Here is a 20,394-nt window from a genome sequence, read left to right on the forward strand (position 1 = left end):
TTTTGCACAATTCGAAGTCTATATTTGACCTTAATTTACTTACTTTATCTTATTTGATTTTTTCTTCATTTATAGAATTCTTTAAAATTTTCAACTTGTGCACAGCTTCAGTTCGTGATTACATAGATATAGCTTATGATAGCTATCAAGAAAAAACACAATTCTTCACTTGATCATCGATGTTCAAATGCCCTGAGATGGTCTTCTGTGGCATGGAGAGTAGGAACCTTCACTTTTAAAGGCTCATATGAGCTCTGCTCCGGGACAAAGGAGAAAGTTATGTAGGCAGCTCCCTGTTGATCTAAACTCAATTTGTACAACTGCTGACCGGCAGCAAAGCTACCGAGTAACTGATAAGATCTCTCTGAGCCATCCATGGGTAAGCAAATTTCACTAGTGCCTGCCAGAATGTTGAAGAAAATTGAAATATATTTATTGGAAATTTCATTATTGCGCACAAACAAGCATTAATATATTTATTGGAAACTGAATTGATTGGTGTAAATGAGATCCACTGAAACATTATTAACTTTGGGGAGAAATGCTAAAATAAATAAGCATGGAAATAAGAGAAAAGAACCGCTTCAAGAAAAACCAAATGCTGGTCTGAAGCAAGAAACTAAAATTTACTTGATGATACACCAGGTAATTAACTAGTTCTTGAGTGCATACCGCAATTTGGTATTTGGCTCCTAAAATTCCTTTTGTTTATCTCTGATAACTGAATAATAGCAATCAACATCGCTTGGTGGATGATATCAGGCAAACAAGTTCATGGCAAGACTAATAAAATGACCATGAGACATGTAGCATTGACACCATAATCAGGTTATGCTAGAAATCCTAGAAAACCCTATGCAAACTAAATGATATCTAGAAGTTCATATATGCAGGAGTAAAATAAGTTCCGCTAACTCAGAAAAAAACCAAATAAATAAATAGCTCCTTTTGTTTTCTGTTGCAATGTTAAATGAAATAAGTGAGCTGAATTGTTTCTTGATTAGCGAGAAGTAGCATACACGAACAGACACGCGGGTCCAAAATACACAACTAAACACATTACTTTATTTCTTGGTTAAGTTTAACATTTTATTTCTTATCCAAGCTCCCCTAGCTGCATAAGTACCAACATAAACACACTAAATCTTGAATTTCTAAACAAAATATCCACAACAATACAAGGATTAATGTTCAGAGAATCTTGATATGGTCATCCTTCCCTGCCAATTTCTTTAAGATGCTATTGGGTTGCTTCAGCCATCACAAATTCTAGCTGCTCTAAAGATCTAATATTCAAAAAAGATTCTGTGATCGCTAAAACCTTTAAATCAATGCTGATATATAATAGATCCAAGTTTGTTTAACTTGTCCTAGACAACAAACGAATAGCCATCTAAAAGATCTACACTTTGGTGCAACAAGACACACATCCAGCAAATGAGTAGCTTCCAATAGTTTGTAAGCTTCCCATTTGAAAGACAATTATTTTGAATGAATCACTAAGTTAATTTATGCAAGAAAATAAATCACAAGCACCTAACCTCATTCATTATGCAAGACAAATTGTTTCTCTCATTTCATATTTAAATAACAAATGATTCTATAGTAATCTCAGATAGATCAGTTAGAAAAACACAAGTAACAGACGATAAGTACTCACAGACATGAAAACCTACAAGCAGCGAGTTCTTTCTGAGTTTGGTATAGGAACTCCAAGGTTGCTGAGACTTCCTCTTCGAATTGAAAGAACGGCCCATTCTCGAGATCCATTTTCCGAAGCTTGCAAAGCCCCTCACCCAATTCCATCATCGCTCCCCGGTGGTTCTGCATACTCACTTCCAACCCTAAAAATACCCTCTTTACCTGTTCAGAGACAAATTTCGAAACCTAGGGGTATTAGGTTACCTTACCTGGTTGAATAGATGATGCAGACCCACAGCACACTGCAGGATGCCATGAAGGAGCGTGCGGATGGGCTCCTCCGCGTCGTACCAGAGCTCCTCCAGGAAGTCATGGCACCGGTAGTACTCTCTTCCATTGAATAGTTCAACCGCCCGTCCAAATCCGGTTCCTTCCCCATCCGATGGCTGCTCATCTTCATCGTCCAGAGAGTATTCGAGGCGGCCACCCGAAAGCCGGCGGCGAGCTCGGAGGCTGTCGGAACGAGGACGCACACTGAGGAGTCGATGACGTCGGATGAAGAAGGATTCCGCGGGCAGAAAAGGGGGGAGAGAGCGTGGCAGAAGGAAAGACACAGAGGACGGCGCGAACCTAGAGACCGATGCCATGACTTCAACCTTCGAGAGTTCGAGGGTCGCGACTCCGACCAAATCTAGCGTGTAAATATTTAACACAGGAAATAGTGAACCAGGTCGCACCGACCATGGTGACCATCAGGATACGGGTGTTACCCACGTGACGAGATCTCTTTGTGGCATCGTGGTAAAAGATGAATATATTCACCCCTAGCGTCCTCATCAATCCGTCCCAAGGTCAATACAGAAGAGGTAAATCATGGACGGCCACTAGTCTTTGGAATAGTGACTAACATATAAAAGAGGTATTTATCTCGGCTTTGCCGAGATTCGAACGCCAGACCTCATTATGGCAATACCTCATGCGCTAACCAGTAGACCCATCCGAGGGGACGAGACCTCTTGATCCATATTTGTATGGACTAAGAGATTGATCATATAAAATTATAGTTGAATCATAATGAAGATTCGATCGTAATGGATTACTATCTTTTTTTAATTCATCGTCTCTTCAAATTATAGTTTGGGTCAGGACGGATGGTCGGAGGTCGTCCGAAGACCACCGGTGGTGAGCAAGTGACCAAGTTGCTGGTCCCCGAGCAGTAGGTGGCCTTCGGACGACCTTTGACCACCCGCCCCTGACCCAAATTATAACATGTGGATGGTGAACCTAGGGAGAGATCATAATTAATTGTGGATGGATCGCCACTACGATCCGGCCGTAATTCCATATGATCTATTCCCTGGTCCATAAAAATGTGGACAAGGAGATCTGCCTCCATTAATCACACACACTTTGGGACGGTTTGGTGGTTAAAATATAAAGTATTATCATATGAGATCTTAGAGTTAAAATTTAACATATTTGAGTATATCTTATTTTATATCTTGGTTATGTGTACTAATGATTAGTAGTCACCCATGATTTATCTTATCTGTGTTAGCTTGGGGACTAGTTGGTGGAGGCGTTGAGGGTGAACGAATTATCTTTTGTCATATGGGTGACCGTCAGGATAAATTAGAAAGTACTCATGACGGATGATCTAGAAGCTTAGTATTTCATTCTTGCGCATCCCATTTAGAAGATAAATCCATATAAAAAAGTGGTAATTAGGGATCTTTAACACAGAAGGAATAAAGATAGACAGAGTTGTTAAGCTATGGACAAAACAGTACATATTGTCCTCCTGGTGGATCTGCATGATATTTTATTTCTTTTAATTTTGTTGAATACAACTTTTTGTCATTCCCGTTATCCTTTTTATCCTTTTATTTTCATAAAATCAACTTTTCTTCTCGTCATTCTCCTCTCACCACCCCCTCCCTCGTCGTGATTAGCCCTCTCTCGTCGTGCCCTCCCGTGAATCTAGTTTTTTCAACCTTCTCTCGTTGCGACGAAGCTCCGCGCGACATCCTCCCTCTCCTCACCCTCCCTCACTCGCCGCAACAAAGCTAGGGTTTCCTTGTGTCTCGCCCCTAGCGACGATAAAACTCCCTTGCCAATAAAACATTTCCTTCCTTATGCAGGAAGATATCATGGACCACCAAACTATTCGTATGACTATTTGATTTGATTTTATTTGGTCATCATTTTTTTGAAAGTATGATACTGGTACTAATTAGATATTCTTATCGAAGTAGCTAAAAATATGGCAAATTATTAAGGGGTAACAGGTGAAATTTAGACTTGAAAACCAGTTGAGTAATGTTTTGGACGAAGGATGTCAGATTTCTAGTCAATTGATTAATTTTTCAAGAGAAAGGAACTAAAATTTTATTTTATTATTATTATTTTTAAGCAAATAAAAAATCTGGGTCATTTTCTAACTCTTATTGGTAAATGGTAATGTAGACAGATAGAAGTCATGCCTAAAGGTCCATCAAATATTATCATCACTGATCAAGATCCTGCTATGACGAAAGTTATTACATATATAAGTTTTCCCTCAAATAGTATATCGATATTGTCCGTGTTATAAACTAAATAAATTTTTAAATAAATTACACTTTTTGATTTTTCAAAACCACTATCAAAACATAAAGAATGTTATTGTAAATTCTACGACACTTAATGATTTTGAAAAGTCATGGAAAGAGATTATTTACTGTGTTAACTTGGAGAAAAATGATTGGTTGTCATTGACATATGAATTGTGACACAAATGAGTGCCAGTATATTTTAGTCATATATTTTGTATTGGAATGCCAAGTAGTTAAAGATCTGAAAGCTCACATTCATTTTTCAAAAAGATATATCTAAAATAAGAACTCATTCATGAATTATATCAACCGTTTCAACAAGGCACTGAGATACCAAAGATACAATGAGTTAGTTGCAAACTATATTGATACGAATGGACACCCCAAGATTAAGATAAACAAGTCAATGAAAACTCAAATGGTTACGTTATATAAAAACAAAAGAAATGACTAAAGTTTCAAAACGAAATGAGTTAGAGTCATGATTATTATGTGCAATAAGTATTTACAGGATTTGACTAAGTGGTTTACCATATGATAAAATTTAAAAGTTGTTCTTCCTTAAAACTAAGGATGCTCATGACCCAAATTTCCAACTTGCTTCAAAAATTTTAAAAAATAATAATAAAATTTTAGTTCCTTTTTTTTGAAAAAAAAAACAATCAATTGACCAAATGTATGAGATCCTAGCTAAGCCCAAAACATTGGCTTAGCTATTTTTTAAGCTTTTCAATTAGGTTAACTTCAGTTACTAGATTAAGTGAAGTTTTAATTTAAATTCGATCTGAACTGATGTAAATTTCACCTGTTACCATTGGATAATTTGTCAGAGTTTTAACTATTTCAATCAAAAATATCTAACCAGTACTAGTATCAAACTTTAGAAACATAATAATCAAATTAAATCAAATCAAATAGTCATAGCAATAGCTTGGTGGTCTATGATATCTTCTTGCATCAAGAAGGAAATGTTCTACCTGCAAAGGAGCTTCGTCATAGCAAGGGAGAGAGGCACGGGGACTTGCTTCATCACGACAAGTGAGGGAGGGCACTGCGAGGCTCGACATCCTAGGGAGCTTTGTCGCAAGGAGCTTCGTTGCGATGAGGATGGGCACGACAAGAGAGGGCTGGAAAACTTAGATTTGCGGGAGGGCGTGACAAGAGAGGGCTCGTCATGGCGAGGGAGAGCATAGAGAGAGAGGGCTCGTCGAGCGAGGGAGGGGAAACCCTTGTTTCATCACAACAAGTGAGGGTGGGTACTGCGAGGGTCGACGTCGCAAGGAGCTTCGTTGCAACGAGGGTGGGCATGACGAGAGAGGGCTCGTCATGGCGAGGGAGAGCATAGAGAGAGAGGGCTCGTCGCAGTAAAGGAGGGGATGCCGAAAGGAGAATGACGAGAGGAAAAGTTATTTTATGAAAATATATATAGAAATAAAAAGACTCAGCATGATTAAGTTGTGAATTTGAGCTCGGCTCAGCCATCTAGTCACAGGCTCGAGCTCGGTTTGAAGAATTAAAATCAAGCTTTCGAGCTCAAGCTAGAACCAAAATAGAAGTAATTTTATCATAATTTTTTTTATATTATAAATCAAACCATAATAACGATTTAATTCTTTTGAAAATAAACTTTCAAAATGGTAAGAGTTTATCTAATACTTCCCATTGATTACTTGATGGTACTAAATTATTCAATAATTATATAAATAAATAAAAATAATATATTACATATAGTCTACTCCATAGGGTTAGACAAACCCTCGAAACCAATATTAAGTGAGTTTAAGATTGACTCGAATATTAAATGAGTTAGCTCAAGTTTGATTAACTTCGAGTTCAAGTCAAACTTGGACAGAGCCGCTCGCCTATTTGCACATCCCTAAATCAGATAGCCATGGACCTTTGTTTAGACCTGTGTTGTTTTATTTTTATTTGTTTTTTAGTTTATGGGTATGTCATTCAATGTTTTGCTTTTAAAAAACAAAATCAAATCAAAATTTTTTTTAGATGTTGATAGAGTGTGCGGCATAATAGGTGGGCTATCTTCCCTATCCTGTTAATCTTCTTCTGAATAAGCTTTAAATTTAGAGTTTTTTTTTTCCATCGTTGTACGTCTTATCATCCACCAGGATCCCCAAACTTCGTACTTGCTTTCGGAATTAGATCTCTTTCTTGTGTCTTTCCGGCTAACGTTTGGTATTTGTGCTGAGTGGATATACTTTTCCTTTCTCAGGCAGCTGAACTTCTCGATGCCTCTATTTAAGTTGGGGCTTGTTTTCGTTCCTGTCACAAGCAACTACGACCTGTTTGCTGCTACGTGACGATCTTCAACTAAGCGCCTTGCTCTTTCAAGTTCAAACTAGAAAACTTCATTGAAGCGTTCTTTTCATGCTGCAGGGGCTGCTTCCTTGCACGCGGTAAGGCATGGCACGCATTTTGCTCCATGGAACTCTGCAAGCGTCGATCTTAGAAGCAGATTCTTTGCTGAACACACGTGAAAACCAGAGCAGCCGAAAGTCTTTTCTGAAGGTATATATATTATCACAAAGCAGCTAGCTGCCGTTGCCTATTTCAATTCCTCTGTTCTGCATTTTCCTCCTCTTTCTTTTTTTTTATTATTAAGCAACTCTCGATTCAAGAGTATAATAAGTGGTATGCTTTGCATGGTGTGCTGCTGAAACTGGAGACCTGCACTCTAACTCGAGTAAAGGGAACCCTTTTCAAAAGATTGTCATGGATCAGGAGAGCTTCTTTCTGCCGTCCCAAGGTTTTACTTGTTAGCTTCGACTTCAACTTATTGATCGATTAATTGAATGCTGCTTTTGAATGCCTTTTTCCGTTGCAAATTCGATATCAGGAACTCGTCCAACAAATAGAAAGTTCTGATAAATTCGGCCCTGTGAGCGTCTACGCCACCATCGACCTGGAGAAGGCCAGGGTCGGTCGCACCAGAGTGATAACCGCCGACTCCGTCTTCGCCTGGAACGAGGCATTCCATCTCTACTGCGCGCACCTCGCCGCCGACATTATTTTCACAGTCAAGACCGACAAAGCCATTGGGGCGTCCGTGATTGGCCGGGCTTACCTACCTGTGAAGGAAGTGATGCATGGAGCGCCGGTGGACCGGTGGCTGTTGATCTACGACGATGACCGAAATCCGGTGAAACAAGGAGCCAAACTGCACGTGAGAGTGCGGTACGTGGCCGTCGACAGAGATCCGGTGCAAAACTGGGGAAGGGGGATCGCCAACCTGTACCACCCAGGTGTGCCGCGCACCTTCTTCCCGCAGCGGCAGGGCTGTCGGATGACGCTCTACCAGGACGCCCATGTCCTAGACGGCTTCCTTCCTCGGAACTACGAGCCTCAGCGGTGCTGGGAGGATATCTTCGACGCCATCGCCGGCGCACGACACTTCATTTACATCGCTGGTTGGTCGGTCTTCACCGAGATCACTCTGGTGCGCGACCCCCAGCGGCCCAAGCCCGGTGGAGACGCCACCCTCGGCGACCTTCTGAAGGGGAAGGCCCGAGATGGCGTGCGGGTGCTGATGCTTGTGTGGAACGACCGGACCTCGGTGGGGCTCGGCCGGCTGAGGAAGGACGGCGTGATGGCCACCCACGACCTGGACACCGCGAGCTACTTCCGGGACACGGGCGTGCAATGCGTCCTCTGTCCTCGGAATCCCGACGACGCCGCGAGCTATGTTCAGGACTTCCAGACTGCCACCATGTTTACGCATCACCAGAAGACCCTGGTGGTGGACGCCGACAGCGGGCGGGATGGGAAGCGGACGATCCGCAGTTTCGTCGGAGGAATCGACCTCTGCGACGGCAGGTACGACACGCAGCAGCACTCTTTGTTCCGGACTCTTGCCACGGCGCACCGCCTGGACTTCCACCAGCCGAACTTCCCGGGCGCGTCCAGGTCCAAGGGCGGCCCGAGAGAGCCCTGGCACGACATCCATTGTAGGCTCGAAGGCCCCGTGACCGTTGATGTCTTGCACAACTTCGAGCAGAGATGGAGAAAGCAGGGCGGGGCAGAGCATCTGCTACTGCCGGACGTCGAACGCTTGGCGCCCGTTCGTGCTGTGGTCGACGACAAAGCTTGGAGCGTGCAACTTTTTCGCTCCATCGACAGCAGCTCGGTCGACGGATTCCCTTACACGCCAGTGGAAGCCGCCGCAGCAGGGCTCATCACTGGCAAGGACCATGTCATAGAGCGTAGTATCCAGGACGCATACATTCATGCGATTCGGCGAGCCAAAGACTTCATCTACATCGAGAACCAGTATTTCCTCGGAAGCTCATACGACTGGAGCGCCGCCGATGGCATCAAGGTCGAGGACATCGGTGCGTTGCATCTCATCCCCAAGGAGATCTCTCTCAAAGTGGTAAGCATGATCGAGGCTGGAAGACCGTTCGCGGCCTATGTGGTGATTCCGATGTGGCCGGAAGGCGTCCCCGAGAGCGAGTCCGTGCAGGCTATCTTGGATTGGCAGCGACGGACGATGGAGATGATGTACAAGGACATCTCGCAGGCTCTCAGAGCCAAGGGTCTTGGAGCGAATCCTGATGATCATTTGGCCTTCTTCTGCTTGGGCAATCGAGAAGTGAGGAGAAGGGATGAGTACATGCCGCCGGAGCAACCGGAGCCGAACTCTGATTACAGCAGAGCACAGCAAGCAAGGCGATTCATGATCTATGTCCATGCCAAGATGATGATAGGTAATTGCATGCGTAAATCTTCAGCTTGATACATTTATTACTTGGAGAAAAGTAAAAAATGAATTCTTCGCAGTCGATGACGAGTACATCATCGTCGGATCCGCTAACATCAACCAGAGATCAATGGACGGGGCCAGAGACTCGGAGATCGCGGTTGGCGCATTCCAACCTGAACATCTCGCAAATGAGTGGCGCCCGGCCATGGGGCAAGTCTACAGCTTTCGTAGGGCACTGTGGCACGAGCACCTGGGAGTGCAATCTTTGCAGGATGATGTCTTCCAACGTCCTGGGAGCGTGGAGTGCGTGAGGAAGCTGAACACGGTCGCCAAACGAAACTGGGATTTGTACGCGAGCGAGGAGCTATCCGACGACCTCCCGGGCCATCTTCTCAGATACCCCGTCGGCGTCACCAGCTTCGGGAAGGTCACGGAGTTGCCGGGGTTGAAGTTCTTCCCGGATACCAGAGCTCCTATTCTCGGGAGAAGGTCGGATTACCTTCCTTCCATTCTCACCACTTGACAACTTCTATGCATCCGTGTCTGATAGAAGTAGTCTAATTTGATTTAATTTAAACATGAACTGATAGATTAGCAATGATGGATTAAGAAAACTTAGGAGAGAAAACTGGAGAAAAAACAACGTTAGATGTGAATTTGATTTAAGAGAGGTCGCAGATGCCACTCAAACTAAATTAACCTTATCAATCTTTCATTATATCAGTCAATTAGTAGCAGCCAATACGAAACAAATACAACGTGTAGGTGTACTATAATATACCATAAGAAACTTGTGAAATTAAAAATTTTATAATGATGTAGCAATATCACCTATACGTCTAGGTAAATAAAAATTACTCTATTGATTATACATTGGCACTGAAAGTGTCTACACCAATTCTTACATTAATTGGAAAGTTGGACATAGGGAATTATATTCTAAAACGTAATTCCTAGTGCCAACTTCTACGTGTGACATGCATCATCAAACTCTCAGTGAGCACTTGTTGAACCCATAGATATCACCTTCTAGGATCCACCCAAACTATTAGTGCTAACATTCACTAGATCCATCAACATAGAGTACAATGCTTCAAGCGATAGATGCCCGAGAAACCTTCGGTTCTTGTACTCGCCAGAGTTTGTAGAGAATTTCCCATCATCTGCCATGCCATCCTCCATGATCATCCACCATGAGATGCAGCCATTGACGTCGTCTGGGTCCACACGTGCCACAAGACCAAGCATGTCACCTTGGTCAAGTTCAAGATACAGGCACAAAAAGTCTCTGCTCACCTTCATCCCCACTATCAATGCTTCATCATGAAGCCAACGAATGATCTGTCCTGCAATCTGCAGAATGGAACTAAGTTGAGGTAATCTTATTTGGCAATTTACCAAAAGAACGCACCTAATTTACTGAATATATCCAAAAGGAACCTCCTCCTTTGAAATTTACCAACTAACACTCTTGTTCCCCAAAATGTCTCTCTACTCAACCCACTTACCGGTAAAACATTTTTTGCAAAAGTGCTTTACGGTCCTATAGGAGTTAAAATCAAGAAAAATGAATATGAATAAATTAAGAATACTAGTCATTTACTGGCACTTCTTGTCGGTTCCAGACTCACCAATTAGATTTTACTTAATCTATTCAAGGGCTAGCTATTTTGATAGGAAACGAAGGTCTCAGTAAGCAGTATGAGCTGAGTATCCTTCAAAACAATAATCTTAGTTTAGAACAAACAAAGCAGTATATGCAATAGATAAAGATACCTGCTGAAGAAGAATTAGTGGAAGATCATCCAAGTCACACCCATAGCTATCCATTGAAGAACCATCAGCAGAAATTCCGAATGAACAGAGAGTACCGAGTGCACCTTCTCCACTCACTGTAACTTGGTCATCCTTGACCACTATCTTGGTATGAATTTGTGGCCTAATTAAACCCTTCACATCATAATTATTTGAAGACTCAGACAGACAAGCTGTATGAAAAACTGACTCAGGAAATTTTAAGAAGAGAGACCATGATGATGTTCTGGAATGCCAAGGAGGGTGAGACAACAGCTGAACATACGGAATCCTGCTGACCTGCATACAAAGGAAGATGACATCAAAACTTTAGATGGTTTACTACTTTTTAATTCACTGTCAAACTATAGAGGGAAAGGGTCACTTCTTACAAGACGTTCTATTTCAGCCAGAACTTTAGTGGAAAAGATCCTATGAGCAACTGTCTTACAGAAATGAGTGAGACCACAAGATTCAGTAGCAGCATGACCAGTAACAGCTACTCTTGAGGCAGAAAAATTTTTCTCCTTCAATCGTACTAAGGAATTTTTGTGGAAAATATGTACCAAATAAATTTCTAAGCCAACAGGGCTAGGAACTTCCAAGTTATTTTGATTAAATTCATCTTTCTCGTTATTCACTACTAGTGCTGATGAGTCAGAATGAGTAAACCCATTATTGCCTTTCTGAGAAAGTCCCCTGGAGTCAAGAAAGTCATCTTCTTTCTTAACGGATACAAGGGACATACAAATAGATGTATCTTGACCAACAGCTAACTGTAAAAGGTCTTCTAGCATCCCAGTGACATGAATTCCTGGTGAAGTGCAGTAACTTTCATGATTCACCCTATCAAAAACCTGCAATTAACAAAACAAAAAAAAAAATCAGCAGCTATGAATAATGTAATGCTGAAGAAAACAATAGAGAAGTACCTGCTCCAGAAAAATTGATTGATGAATTTCACGAAGAACTGAATGTGTATCTTTGACCCATGAATTGACATCTTCATCAGTTAAAGCTTCTTTCTTGTTTGCTTGAGGATTCTCAACTGAGTTATATATATTCCCTTTAAGGGGCTTCTTACTTCTAGAACTAAAATTAGTCCCAGTATAACTTATCGATATGCATCGAAATGATTTTGGAGGTCTTTGTATGGCCAAAAGGCCTGCATTCTCACGAACAATGCGAACTAGAGCATTGGGCAATGGACGAGATAGCATAGTAGTATCTGATGATGTATTGTCTAACAGATCGAATGAGAACCCATCACTACCTGGACCTGCTAACACACGTTGTCGTTTAAGTTTCCAGTGTTGCTGCAATCTGTCAGTCAATGGAACATAAATTAGATAATATTTCCCAGATTTTGGAGCACTTTATTATTAAATGTGGAGCAAGTACCTGATCAGTGATCCATAGAATCTTGCCTCTCTTGAGACTTTCAGTTCTAATGCTTTCGAAGATTGTTTGAAGTACCTACCAAGATTCTGTATGAAATTCAATAAGAGATAGAAACAACTGTGTATCCTGTTACATATTTGGAAATAACCACAAGATGTGGATCGTTTACTCGGAGAAAAGCAATTAGAATCATAATTTAATCTGTCAAAACAAAGTAGTAATCAGTGTCAAAAGAAAGCATTGCTGCCTTTTCTTTGACATAAAAAAACAAAACATAAATACTTTGACACTTGCATAAGCTAGGGTAAATTATATGCACTTCTATTGGTGTTTGAGGAAATTTCATGCTGCCTCTCAGATACTAAAAGGGCCACCGTATTCAATCTATAAAGCCCATGCTGCAAATTTAAAAGTATACAAGAAAAAAACAAAGCTGTTATCATTTTTTTTTAATAAAATATAATACCCGGAGACGTTGAAGCTTAGTTGCTGCAGATACTGCAAGGTCTGACAGAGTTTCATTTGGCAGCTGCTTAGGTCTCTGCATTCCAGACACTGCTACTGCATCATTGGCTTCAACCTACATTTTTTGCCCAGAAGCAAGTCATACTCTAATTTCTAATTACACAAAAAAAAAATAAAGTTCTATTATTTTTATGATGGAAGAGATCGTAAAATTTTTCATATTTCTCAACAAAACTCTACAGATTCAGAAATGAAAAGGATGAAAAGATAACATTTTTAATTCTTGACTGGAGATACATATATCATGTAGTACAGGATGTACCATACTGTGTGTACCTGCAAATGACAATCCATCATGTGTCCCAAAGAGGGAAAAAAGATTGGGCAGGGGAGAGATGAATCTATAACAACCTCATACACATTGACCAATGGGAGCATAACATGTGTCGATAGTTGGCATTACAAGATGGCAAATAACCATGAACCATAAATAGGAGTTAGGTGCCATAATAAGGGGATTTTTCCAGGAGAGAGATTCTTAATCCTTTATTCTATCTTGACTGCTAAGATCCCAAAACTCCTGATCCTCGAACCATCTCATCTGAAAAATTCACTTTGGCTATGCGCATCTCCACCTTTTCACCTCAAAAGGTAAACCTCTTCACCTCATATAGGAAACCTCTTTAACTCATAATGGAAACTTCACCTCACAAGGGAAAACCTATTCACCTTATAATGGAAGCTTCTTCACCCCATTAAGTTAAACTTCTTTAATTAGTTATCTAGTTAGAGAACTGTCTTCACCTACAAATTGTCACTTCATGCAAACTGCTTATGTTTCATCCAAACTGTTCCACTCAATCCACTTCATCTTAACTGCTACAATTTCATCCCAACTACAACCAGTTCATACTGGTACATTGGAGAATTAGCCTAAGTAAGAGCAAATAGCCTAAGCTCTGTTGCAAGCCACATAATTTTATTGTAGGTTTCCCATATCAACGTGCATAAAGTTTCAAACATCTAAACAAATAGGTGGGAGATCATACTCTACATATATAAGTATTCATTAGTTAACAAATTTAAATAATTTTCATTGCTATCAATTCAGCACCCAAAGTCCAAAGGCTATAATGTTGATTAACAATCAGTTGAAATTTTTTAAAGAAAAATCTTGGTTGTATGAAGAAAATAAGTCCAGCAAAGATGGCCAGATACTGCAATGAGATACTAGATTTTTTTTATTACTTAGCTAAAATGTCTAACAAAGATGATCAAACACTGCAATTAGATACTAGATTTATTAGAATGTCCATATGAATAAAATAAGAGGTAACTAAAAGCACGAACCATTTTATTTTCCATGTAGTTCACAGTTACTATACCTCAATTCTGTTGTAGATAACTCGTACACAGGGAAATAGTCTAAAACCTCCAACCGTATTTCACATTCACTGCTACACAGTTTGACTCGTTTCCTTTGCAAACATAAGGTTAAACCAATCCAACACCATTTATTGTCGCCCCACAATCAGAGGTAACTCCATAAAATCCGTCTCTTCAAAAAAATTTATTTAAAATAAAGCAAATTTTGATTTCTGTATGACAAGAGTTTTTCAAGATCCTGGAAGCAAATGGAAAGTGTTGTTAATATGACTGCGAGAAGTAAACGACAAAATTTCTCACCAAAGAATAAGATTTCGACCACCATTTAGTGAATATTACAGCTAATTAAACCATTAAGTGAACCCTAAAATCAAGCGCATATCTAAAGAACTCTAAAATAAAACCCTAAACGCATAATCTCAAAGGAATCTCTACAACTTTAATGCACGAGGCTACCACTTTCACTTTATCCTAGGTCAATATTGTAACCGCTACTCCTAAGTTCATGATTGTTAATGAGATGAAGGGGTGAAAATCAGATTCTCCTCTAAATTAGAAAGCAACTTCCAGAGAGGCGAGAACGAACCGTGTTGATCAGATCGATGATGACTGATAACTCCTGGTGGGCAAGCTGCAGATTTTCCACAAAGCCCTGCCAGGGCCAGGCCTGCTGTGGTGCGGGAGCGGCCTCCTTAGGGGTCGTCTTCTGCTTTTTCCTCGTGCCAACGCTATCCGCCACGATGGAGGAGAAGTCGATTCTCCGAATCATACCGAGGCGCTTCTCCTCGTGGCTAACATCTCTGCAAGGAGGAAGAAGCTCAGGGCGCGGCGCGCCAGCTACATCAGTCAAAAGACAAATGAGGGGAAAAGATGCGCACGGAGGGAATTGCTCGTTGCCGATCTCATCGATGGCGTCCAAGCGCTTGATCGGGAGCCTGTCGAGATCGATCGATATCCTCCTTCTGCCGCCCTCCTCCATGGCCTTCGAACGGGAAGCCGGACTTGATTCGCCAGGTCGATGCGTTCTGCGCTTGATGAGGGTTTTTAAAATACCGTGAAATAAGAGTTTTTAAAATAAAAAATACGATAAAATATTTTTGATATTTTTTTTAAAAAAAATAGGAGGCCTTTTTTATTTTCACCCCAAAAAATTAAGCAAGACTATTTAAATTAAAAAAAAAATTTGTTACGCGGGAAAACTTAATTTGCCTTCGCAATCTAACTTTTTTTTTTACATTTTATCCCTTACAATTTAGAATACTATATTTTACCCTATATAGTTTTTTAAAAAAAATCTTTCCTCCTATGTTATGCATTCGAAAGAATTTCCTAACCTCATTTTTTAAAAATCTTTCTTCTTATTTTGTCTAATAATTTTATTAAAAAATATTATAATTAAAAAATCTCATTTTTGAATCATATGATTTAACTTTAATTAGATGTTAGATAAATGATTTTATATCCTAATTAATCATATGATTTTAGATGTTATTAAGGCCAATGATATTTTTACTTATAATATATGAAGAGTAAAATATAATATTATAAACTAAAGAATAAAAATACAAAATTAAATAAATTATAAGCAATTTTTTTTAAAAAAAAAATAGATAGACTACGAAGCCAATAAAGATGGCAAAACAGAACCACATATGAAATGAGCTCAACAAGCAATATAAAAAATTAGATTAATTAAATATTAATTAACGTTTGCATTCTCAATACATTAATATTTTCTTGGTCGCATGATATTTCCATGCAAATTAAATCAATTAGCTCCCATGCCGTATATAATCCATGACACCACAGTCGCAGAATCTGTCGATAGAATTAAACCACCAGAGGCATGCAGAGAAAGCTACATTGCTCAAAGCAGAATGAATTGACACCACACTGACAGAATTTGTTGACAATACAATTAAATTAATTAAGCATATACTCTTTAAAAGATAGTCTTAAATTCAGTAACAGTGTAGACTTTAATTAGCTGATAACAGCTTACAGTCTCGATTATATATACACACACACCAGCTGAAACAAAAAGGGACACAACATATATTTATTGACTTGTTTGAAAAAGTCTCTTCATGTGCTTGCCTATATATTAGTATTCTGAACCTGCAACCAAAATATATATAATTGGCACTTTCGTATAATTTAGAAAATAGGAGCCTTGAATTAAGCTATTTAATTAATAAAAAAAATGATGATTAATTACCACAGTCTGATCTCGGTGCATTGCATCGGAAACATTCCATCCTTCTCGCATAGTTGTGCTCATTGCAACCTAATCTGAATACATTAAAGCATATAACAGACCATTAGGATTAGTTCAATTACAGAGATTGGCTGAAAAGCTATCGATAAAGACGTTCCATCATCTCATTCATTCATGTATATAAAAGTCGATCGTGTTATACTCAACACTTGGCATCTCCTCGATGCACAGCATCTATTGAGCTAGATAGTACGCGACTTGATGAACAATGTGGTACTGGTGCATGAATATTATTAAAGTAACTTCACTGCGACTGTGCGTGGTGTTAGAGAATAAGATATATGCATGTGATACCTGGAGCAAATCCAGTCGCCGGACTTCCAGGAGGAGGAGCAGTTAGCGGCGCCGGAGGCGGTGTCGCAGCGGAAGCCCCAGGAGCTGGCGATGGCGGAGGCGGAGTCGTCCTTGGAAGCGCCGCACTTGAAGCAGGAAGGGCGGTTGGCGTAGTTGTGGACCCGGCAGGCGGAACAATACCAGTCGCCGGGCTTGACGTCCCAGCTGCCACCAATGCTGGTGTAGTCCAGCCGCTCCACCCCAAGCTTATGCTCGCCGCACCGCTGGCACGAGTCCCGCCGACAAAAGTTCACGTACTCGCACGACCTGCACACCCAATCCCCAGGCTTCCTCGACATCCCCCCGCTCATTTTGATATCGTTTAGCTTATTAATTAAACCAACAATTGGTCAGTGATCTCGATTGAATTAAGTCTTGGAGGGGTAGGATTTATATATGAAGGGAAGAGATACATAGAGGCATGTGGGATTATAACGAGGTACGTAATAGTTCAGGTTCCAACCTAGCCAGCGTCTTAATATTCTTTATGCGATATTCTTTTGTAAAGTTGTAAAACAAAAAGGAAAAAAAAAAAAAAACCACCAAGGAAGGTTGTATGTGGGGAGTTCATGTTCGATATATATATATATATAAATATATATATATAAAGGAAGGCACATATCGAAGATATATAATCACATTTTAATTAATTTCACAATTCATTCATGTGTGATCGTGGCGGCAAAATGGAACCTTCCTAGCCACTTTTTCTTGGTGTGTTCAATGTGAGGTGGTCATGCACAACAAAATGTAGACTGTTGCGATATGTTAGCGACTAGCTTCTTATCCGCTACGTTTTAGATTCTTGCTCAGGACTAAGTGGAAAAAGATAGACGTGGGCTAACTAGCAATTGCATCTTCCACTTGAGTAGCCATAGTATATATTCCTTTTGCCTAAAGGCATGATGACTAATCACACTTATTTGGACCAGTACATGTACTATACCTCCTATAGAACATTAGACGGTTCCTTTTTGTCTCTCAGATGTCGACATTTATAGTTGATGTGGCGAATTCTTGCCGCCACGTAGCCCCCACATGCTGCGTGCAGTTAAAAGTCATTTTTAATTGTCGGTCAAAATCTAACTGAGTCAAATATGACAAAAAAAAAAAAAAAAAAATTAGATGTAGCCCAGATGAAACTCAAATTTGATCGAACAAGTCAGCTAACATATCTCGATCTCAGCTATCAACATCTTCTCAATCTCAGATTCTAACACCCTCCCAATTTCAACAATCCACCCCGTATCAATCTCAGTCATAATTGTTGACACCTTTAGTATCAGTCTAATCCTAGCATCACCTGAATCTCAGTTCCAGTCTTAGATCTTGGCCTTATGCATGCATCTCTGCAGTAGTTGTTGACATGTTCAGTATCAGTCTCAGATCCCGTCATTATCCAGATCCCAATATCAGTCTTGGATCTCGACCTCACTCGTATCTCGATCACAATTGTCGATACCTTTAGTATAAGTTTCAGATCACGACATTACCTGGGTCCCAATCTCATATATAGGCCTCACCTGTGTCTCGCCCGCAATTGCTGATACCTTCAGTCTCATATCTTGACATTATCTACATCTCAATCTCATATCCTGGCCTCATCCATGTCTCAAACACAATTGTCAATACCTTCGATATTAATCTCAGATCTCGACATCGCCCAGATCCTAGTCTCAGTCTCAGATCCAAGCCTCACTAGTGTCTCGGTCATAGTTGTCGATGCCCTCAACATCAATCTTAAATCCCAACATCACCCAGGTCTCAGTCTCATATTCCAGCATCATGCATGTCTCAAACTCAATTGCCAACTTCATCTATCCTCAAGGCCACTCAACATTGATGTCATTTCCTCAATCTTGGATCGAACCCACACTAACCCCTCGTTCATGAGGCCAATTTTCTCAAAAGGTGTCGATAACAATAACGAATATTCCAGAATACGTGACACTAGATAAATGAAGAGACAACTAAGGGGTATCAGATTTGGTCCCCTAAATGCCCACTTTATGGCTCATACGAGGATGATGGAGGAGTATGCATCGTAGCATCTAACTAGTAGATGCTCTTCTTGTAAGGACCCCGAATTAGTTTTGATGTGATTAGTCGAGTTAAGTTAGGTTCTGTGTGTTTGATGCCTTGTGTATGAGTGTGCAACGACTTAGAAACACAGAAGTTGAGCAAAAGACGTAGCGAACGAGAAGGATACACGGAAAGGGAGTTGACTGGCTAGGTACATTCGAGGGACGAGGAGCTGCGGAAGAATACACCTGTTGAGTGAGAAGGATGCGCGTGGCCCATCTGAGGGACGAGAAGCGGAGAGGAAGTCTACTTGAGAAGAAAGTCGGAGTTAGGTTCAGTGACCTCAACTCCGGGCTACTGAAGCATCACCTAAGCGAGCGGAGTCCAAAAATGGTCAACTCGAAAGTTGACCTTGAAGACTTGAAAACTTGAGACGCCTTAGTTGGATTGAGGCACATTGGATTTCCAGAGAAGTCACTGCTACGAATGGGACTTGAGGTGCCTCCGATGGACTGAATGTGCCTTAGATAAATAGAAACCAAGGCGTCTCAGATCAGCTAGAGGCACCTCTAATGATCATAACCATTGCGGAGCGGATAAGCAACAGATTCCAACTTAGCCTAACAAAACGCCTCCGATGAACCGAAGTGCCTCACATCCACCAGTTCAGCTGAACATTAGCAACGATAAGGATAAAGTTTATCCATTTGGAGGTGCCTCCTAGCATTTGAGGTGACTCGGATGTGTCACATCAGCAAATGGTAACTTCGACCAATGACCTATAAATAGCACCCTAAAGCTAGTTGTCAAAAAAATATACTTGTTCTTATATTTTCATTCTTATTCTTAAAAGTTTGTACTCTCAACTGTTGTAAGGGGCTTTTCCACCTTCAACCTCTATCAAAGGAGCTTTGTTAGTGAGTTTTCCATAGTTTTGGATCGACAATCACCCAAGTTGTAACCAAGTAAAAACCCATGCCTTTTATTATTTTTTGTTATTTTGTCTAATTAATTAGTGTTTATTTGCTAGTTCAATAACAAGAGAAGTTCTAATTTTTATTATAGACTATTTATCCCCTTTAGTCGGTCCACCTGGTTCAACGCTTATGACAACTATATAAGCCCTAAGAGGATAAGGGAAAAGGATTCTGGACTATTTACAACTTCACCATGTTTTCTTTTTCTTCTCCATCTTTTTTTGTACCGCATGCTACCTCAAGTAAATCTTAACGTGAGAATTGGAGTGGTCTGTCGAGACTCCTCGATGCCAGTCTAACCCTCTTTTGGAGTACCTTTCAGTTCCCTTCATCCTCCTCACTAACAAGCTCTGGAGAGCACGTGCGTCAGCCCCGTTCCTTGACTGAAGGCTTGACTATCCACGGTATTCTAGTGTCGTCTATGGAAACTCTGAGCCAAGACACAATAATAGTTCATAATAGAAGGACTACCAACAACTACAACTCCGTCTGAGAGAGAGGCCATAGGGAAGCAACAACCATGGGCCCATGACTTAAGAAGACATTAGCCAACTGGTGGTCAGGAGTATAATATGCTCTGTGACAAAATCAGCGCTAGCGGGAGGCCCTCCTCCTTGACAGGCGTGCCTCCTCCATAGGTTAATATATCATCACCCTTCGTAGGGGTCTTGCCGGTCATGGTGTTAATCCACAAGGGTGCAAACCTTTTAGGAAAAGACTCACATAAATCGTAAGCAGGGGAGACATCCCCTCACGACTGCAAAAGAAAGATGCAAGCCTCCAACG

The 20,394-nt window shown here is 40.7% G+C and overlaps 4 protein-coding genes across 5 annotated transcripts; 1 reads left to right on the top strand and 3 right to left on the bottom strand.

The window, feature by feature from the left end:
• Positions 1–14: 14 nt before the first annotated feature.
• On the bottom strand, positions 15–2,344 carry LOC122015554. 2 transcript variants are annotated; one of them, XM_042572517.1, is made up of 3 exons: positions 1,911–2,344; positions 1,661–1,824; positions 15–400 (listed from the first exon to the last, which is right to left on the bottom strand). In XM_042572517.1, exons 1-3 carry the CDS (start codon positions 2,286–2,288, stop codon positions 394–396), a joined length of 549 nt encoding a protein of 182 aa, XP_042428451.1. In that variant the 5' UTR covers positions 2,289–2,344; the 3' UTR covers positions 15–393. The 2 variants fall into 2 exon arrangements, with proteins under 2 accessions (XP_042428451.1, XP_042428450.1); XM_042572516.1 differs by having other exon boundaries at positions 1,677–1,824; positions 1,911–2,343.
• A 4,173-nt stretch (positions 2,345–6,517) lies between these two features.
• On the top strand, positions 6,518–9,608 carry LOC122014844 (phospholipase D alpha 1-like). Its single transcript, XM_042571302.1, has 5 exons — positions 6,518–6,549; positions 6,630–6,761; positions 6,919–6,999; positions 7,090–8,956; positions 9,030–9,608. The coding sequence occupies exons 2-5, from the start codon at positions 6,657–6,659 to the stop codon at positions 9,473–9,475; spliced, it is 2,499 nt and encodes an 832-aa protein (XP_042427236.1). The 5' UTR covers positions 6,518–6,549; positions 6,630–6,656; the 3' UTR covers positions 9,476–9,608.
• A 188-nt stretch (positions 9,609–9,796) lies between these two features.
• LOC122014845 (mediator of RNA polymerase II transcription subunit 17-like) lies at positions 9,797–15,028 on the bottom strand. Its single transcript, XM_042571303.1, has 8 exons — positions 14,877–15,028; positions 14,585–14,798; positions 12,614–12,727; positions 12,148–12,233; positions 11,679–12,069; positions 11,139–11,603; positions 10,729–11,046; positions 9,797–10,305 (listed from the first exon to the last, which is right to left on the bottom strand). The coding sequence occupies exons 1-8, from the start codon at positions 14,975–14,977 to the stop codon at positions 9,982–9,984; spliced, it is 2,013 nt and encodes a 670-aa protein (XP_042427237.1). The 5' UTR covers positions 14,978–15,028; the 3' UTR covers positions 9,797–9,981.
• Positions 15,029–16,005: 977 nt separating this feature from the next.
• LOC122017494 (zinc finger Ran-binding domain-containing protein 2-like) lies at positions 16,006–16,964 on the bottom strand. Its single transcript, XM_042575125.1, has 3 exons — positions 16,571–16,964; positions 16,217–16,290; positions 16,006–16,116 (listed from the first exon to the last, which is right to left on the bottom strand). The coding sequence occupies exons 1-3, from the start codon at positions 16,918–16,920 to the stop codon at positions 16,103–16,105; spliced, it is 438 nt and encodes a 145-aa protein (XP_042431059.1). The 5' UTR covers positions 16,921–16,964; the 3' UTR covers positions 16,006–16,102.
• Positions 16,965–20,394: the final 3,430 nt, after the last annotated feature.

The sequence above is a fragment of the Zingiber officinale genome, chromosome 8B (assembly GCF_018446385.1).
Source record: "Zingiber officinale cultivar Zhangliang chromosome 8B, Zo_v1.1, whole genome shotgun sequence".
NCBI lineage: Eukaryota > Viridiplantae > Streptophyta > Magnoliopsida > Zingiberales > Zingiberaceae > Zingiber > Zingiber officinale.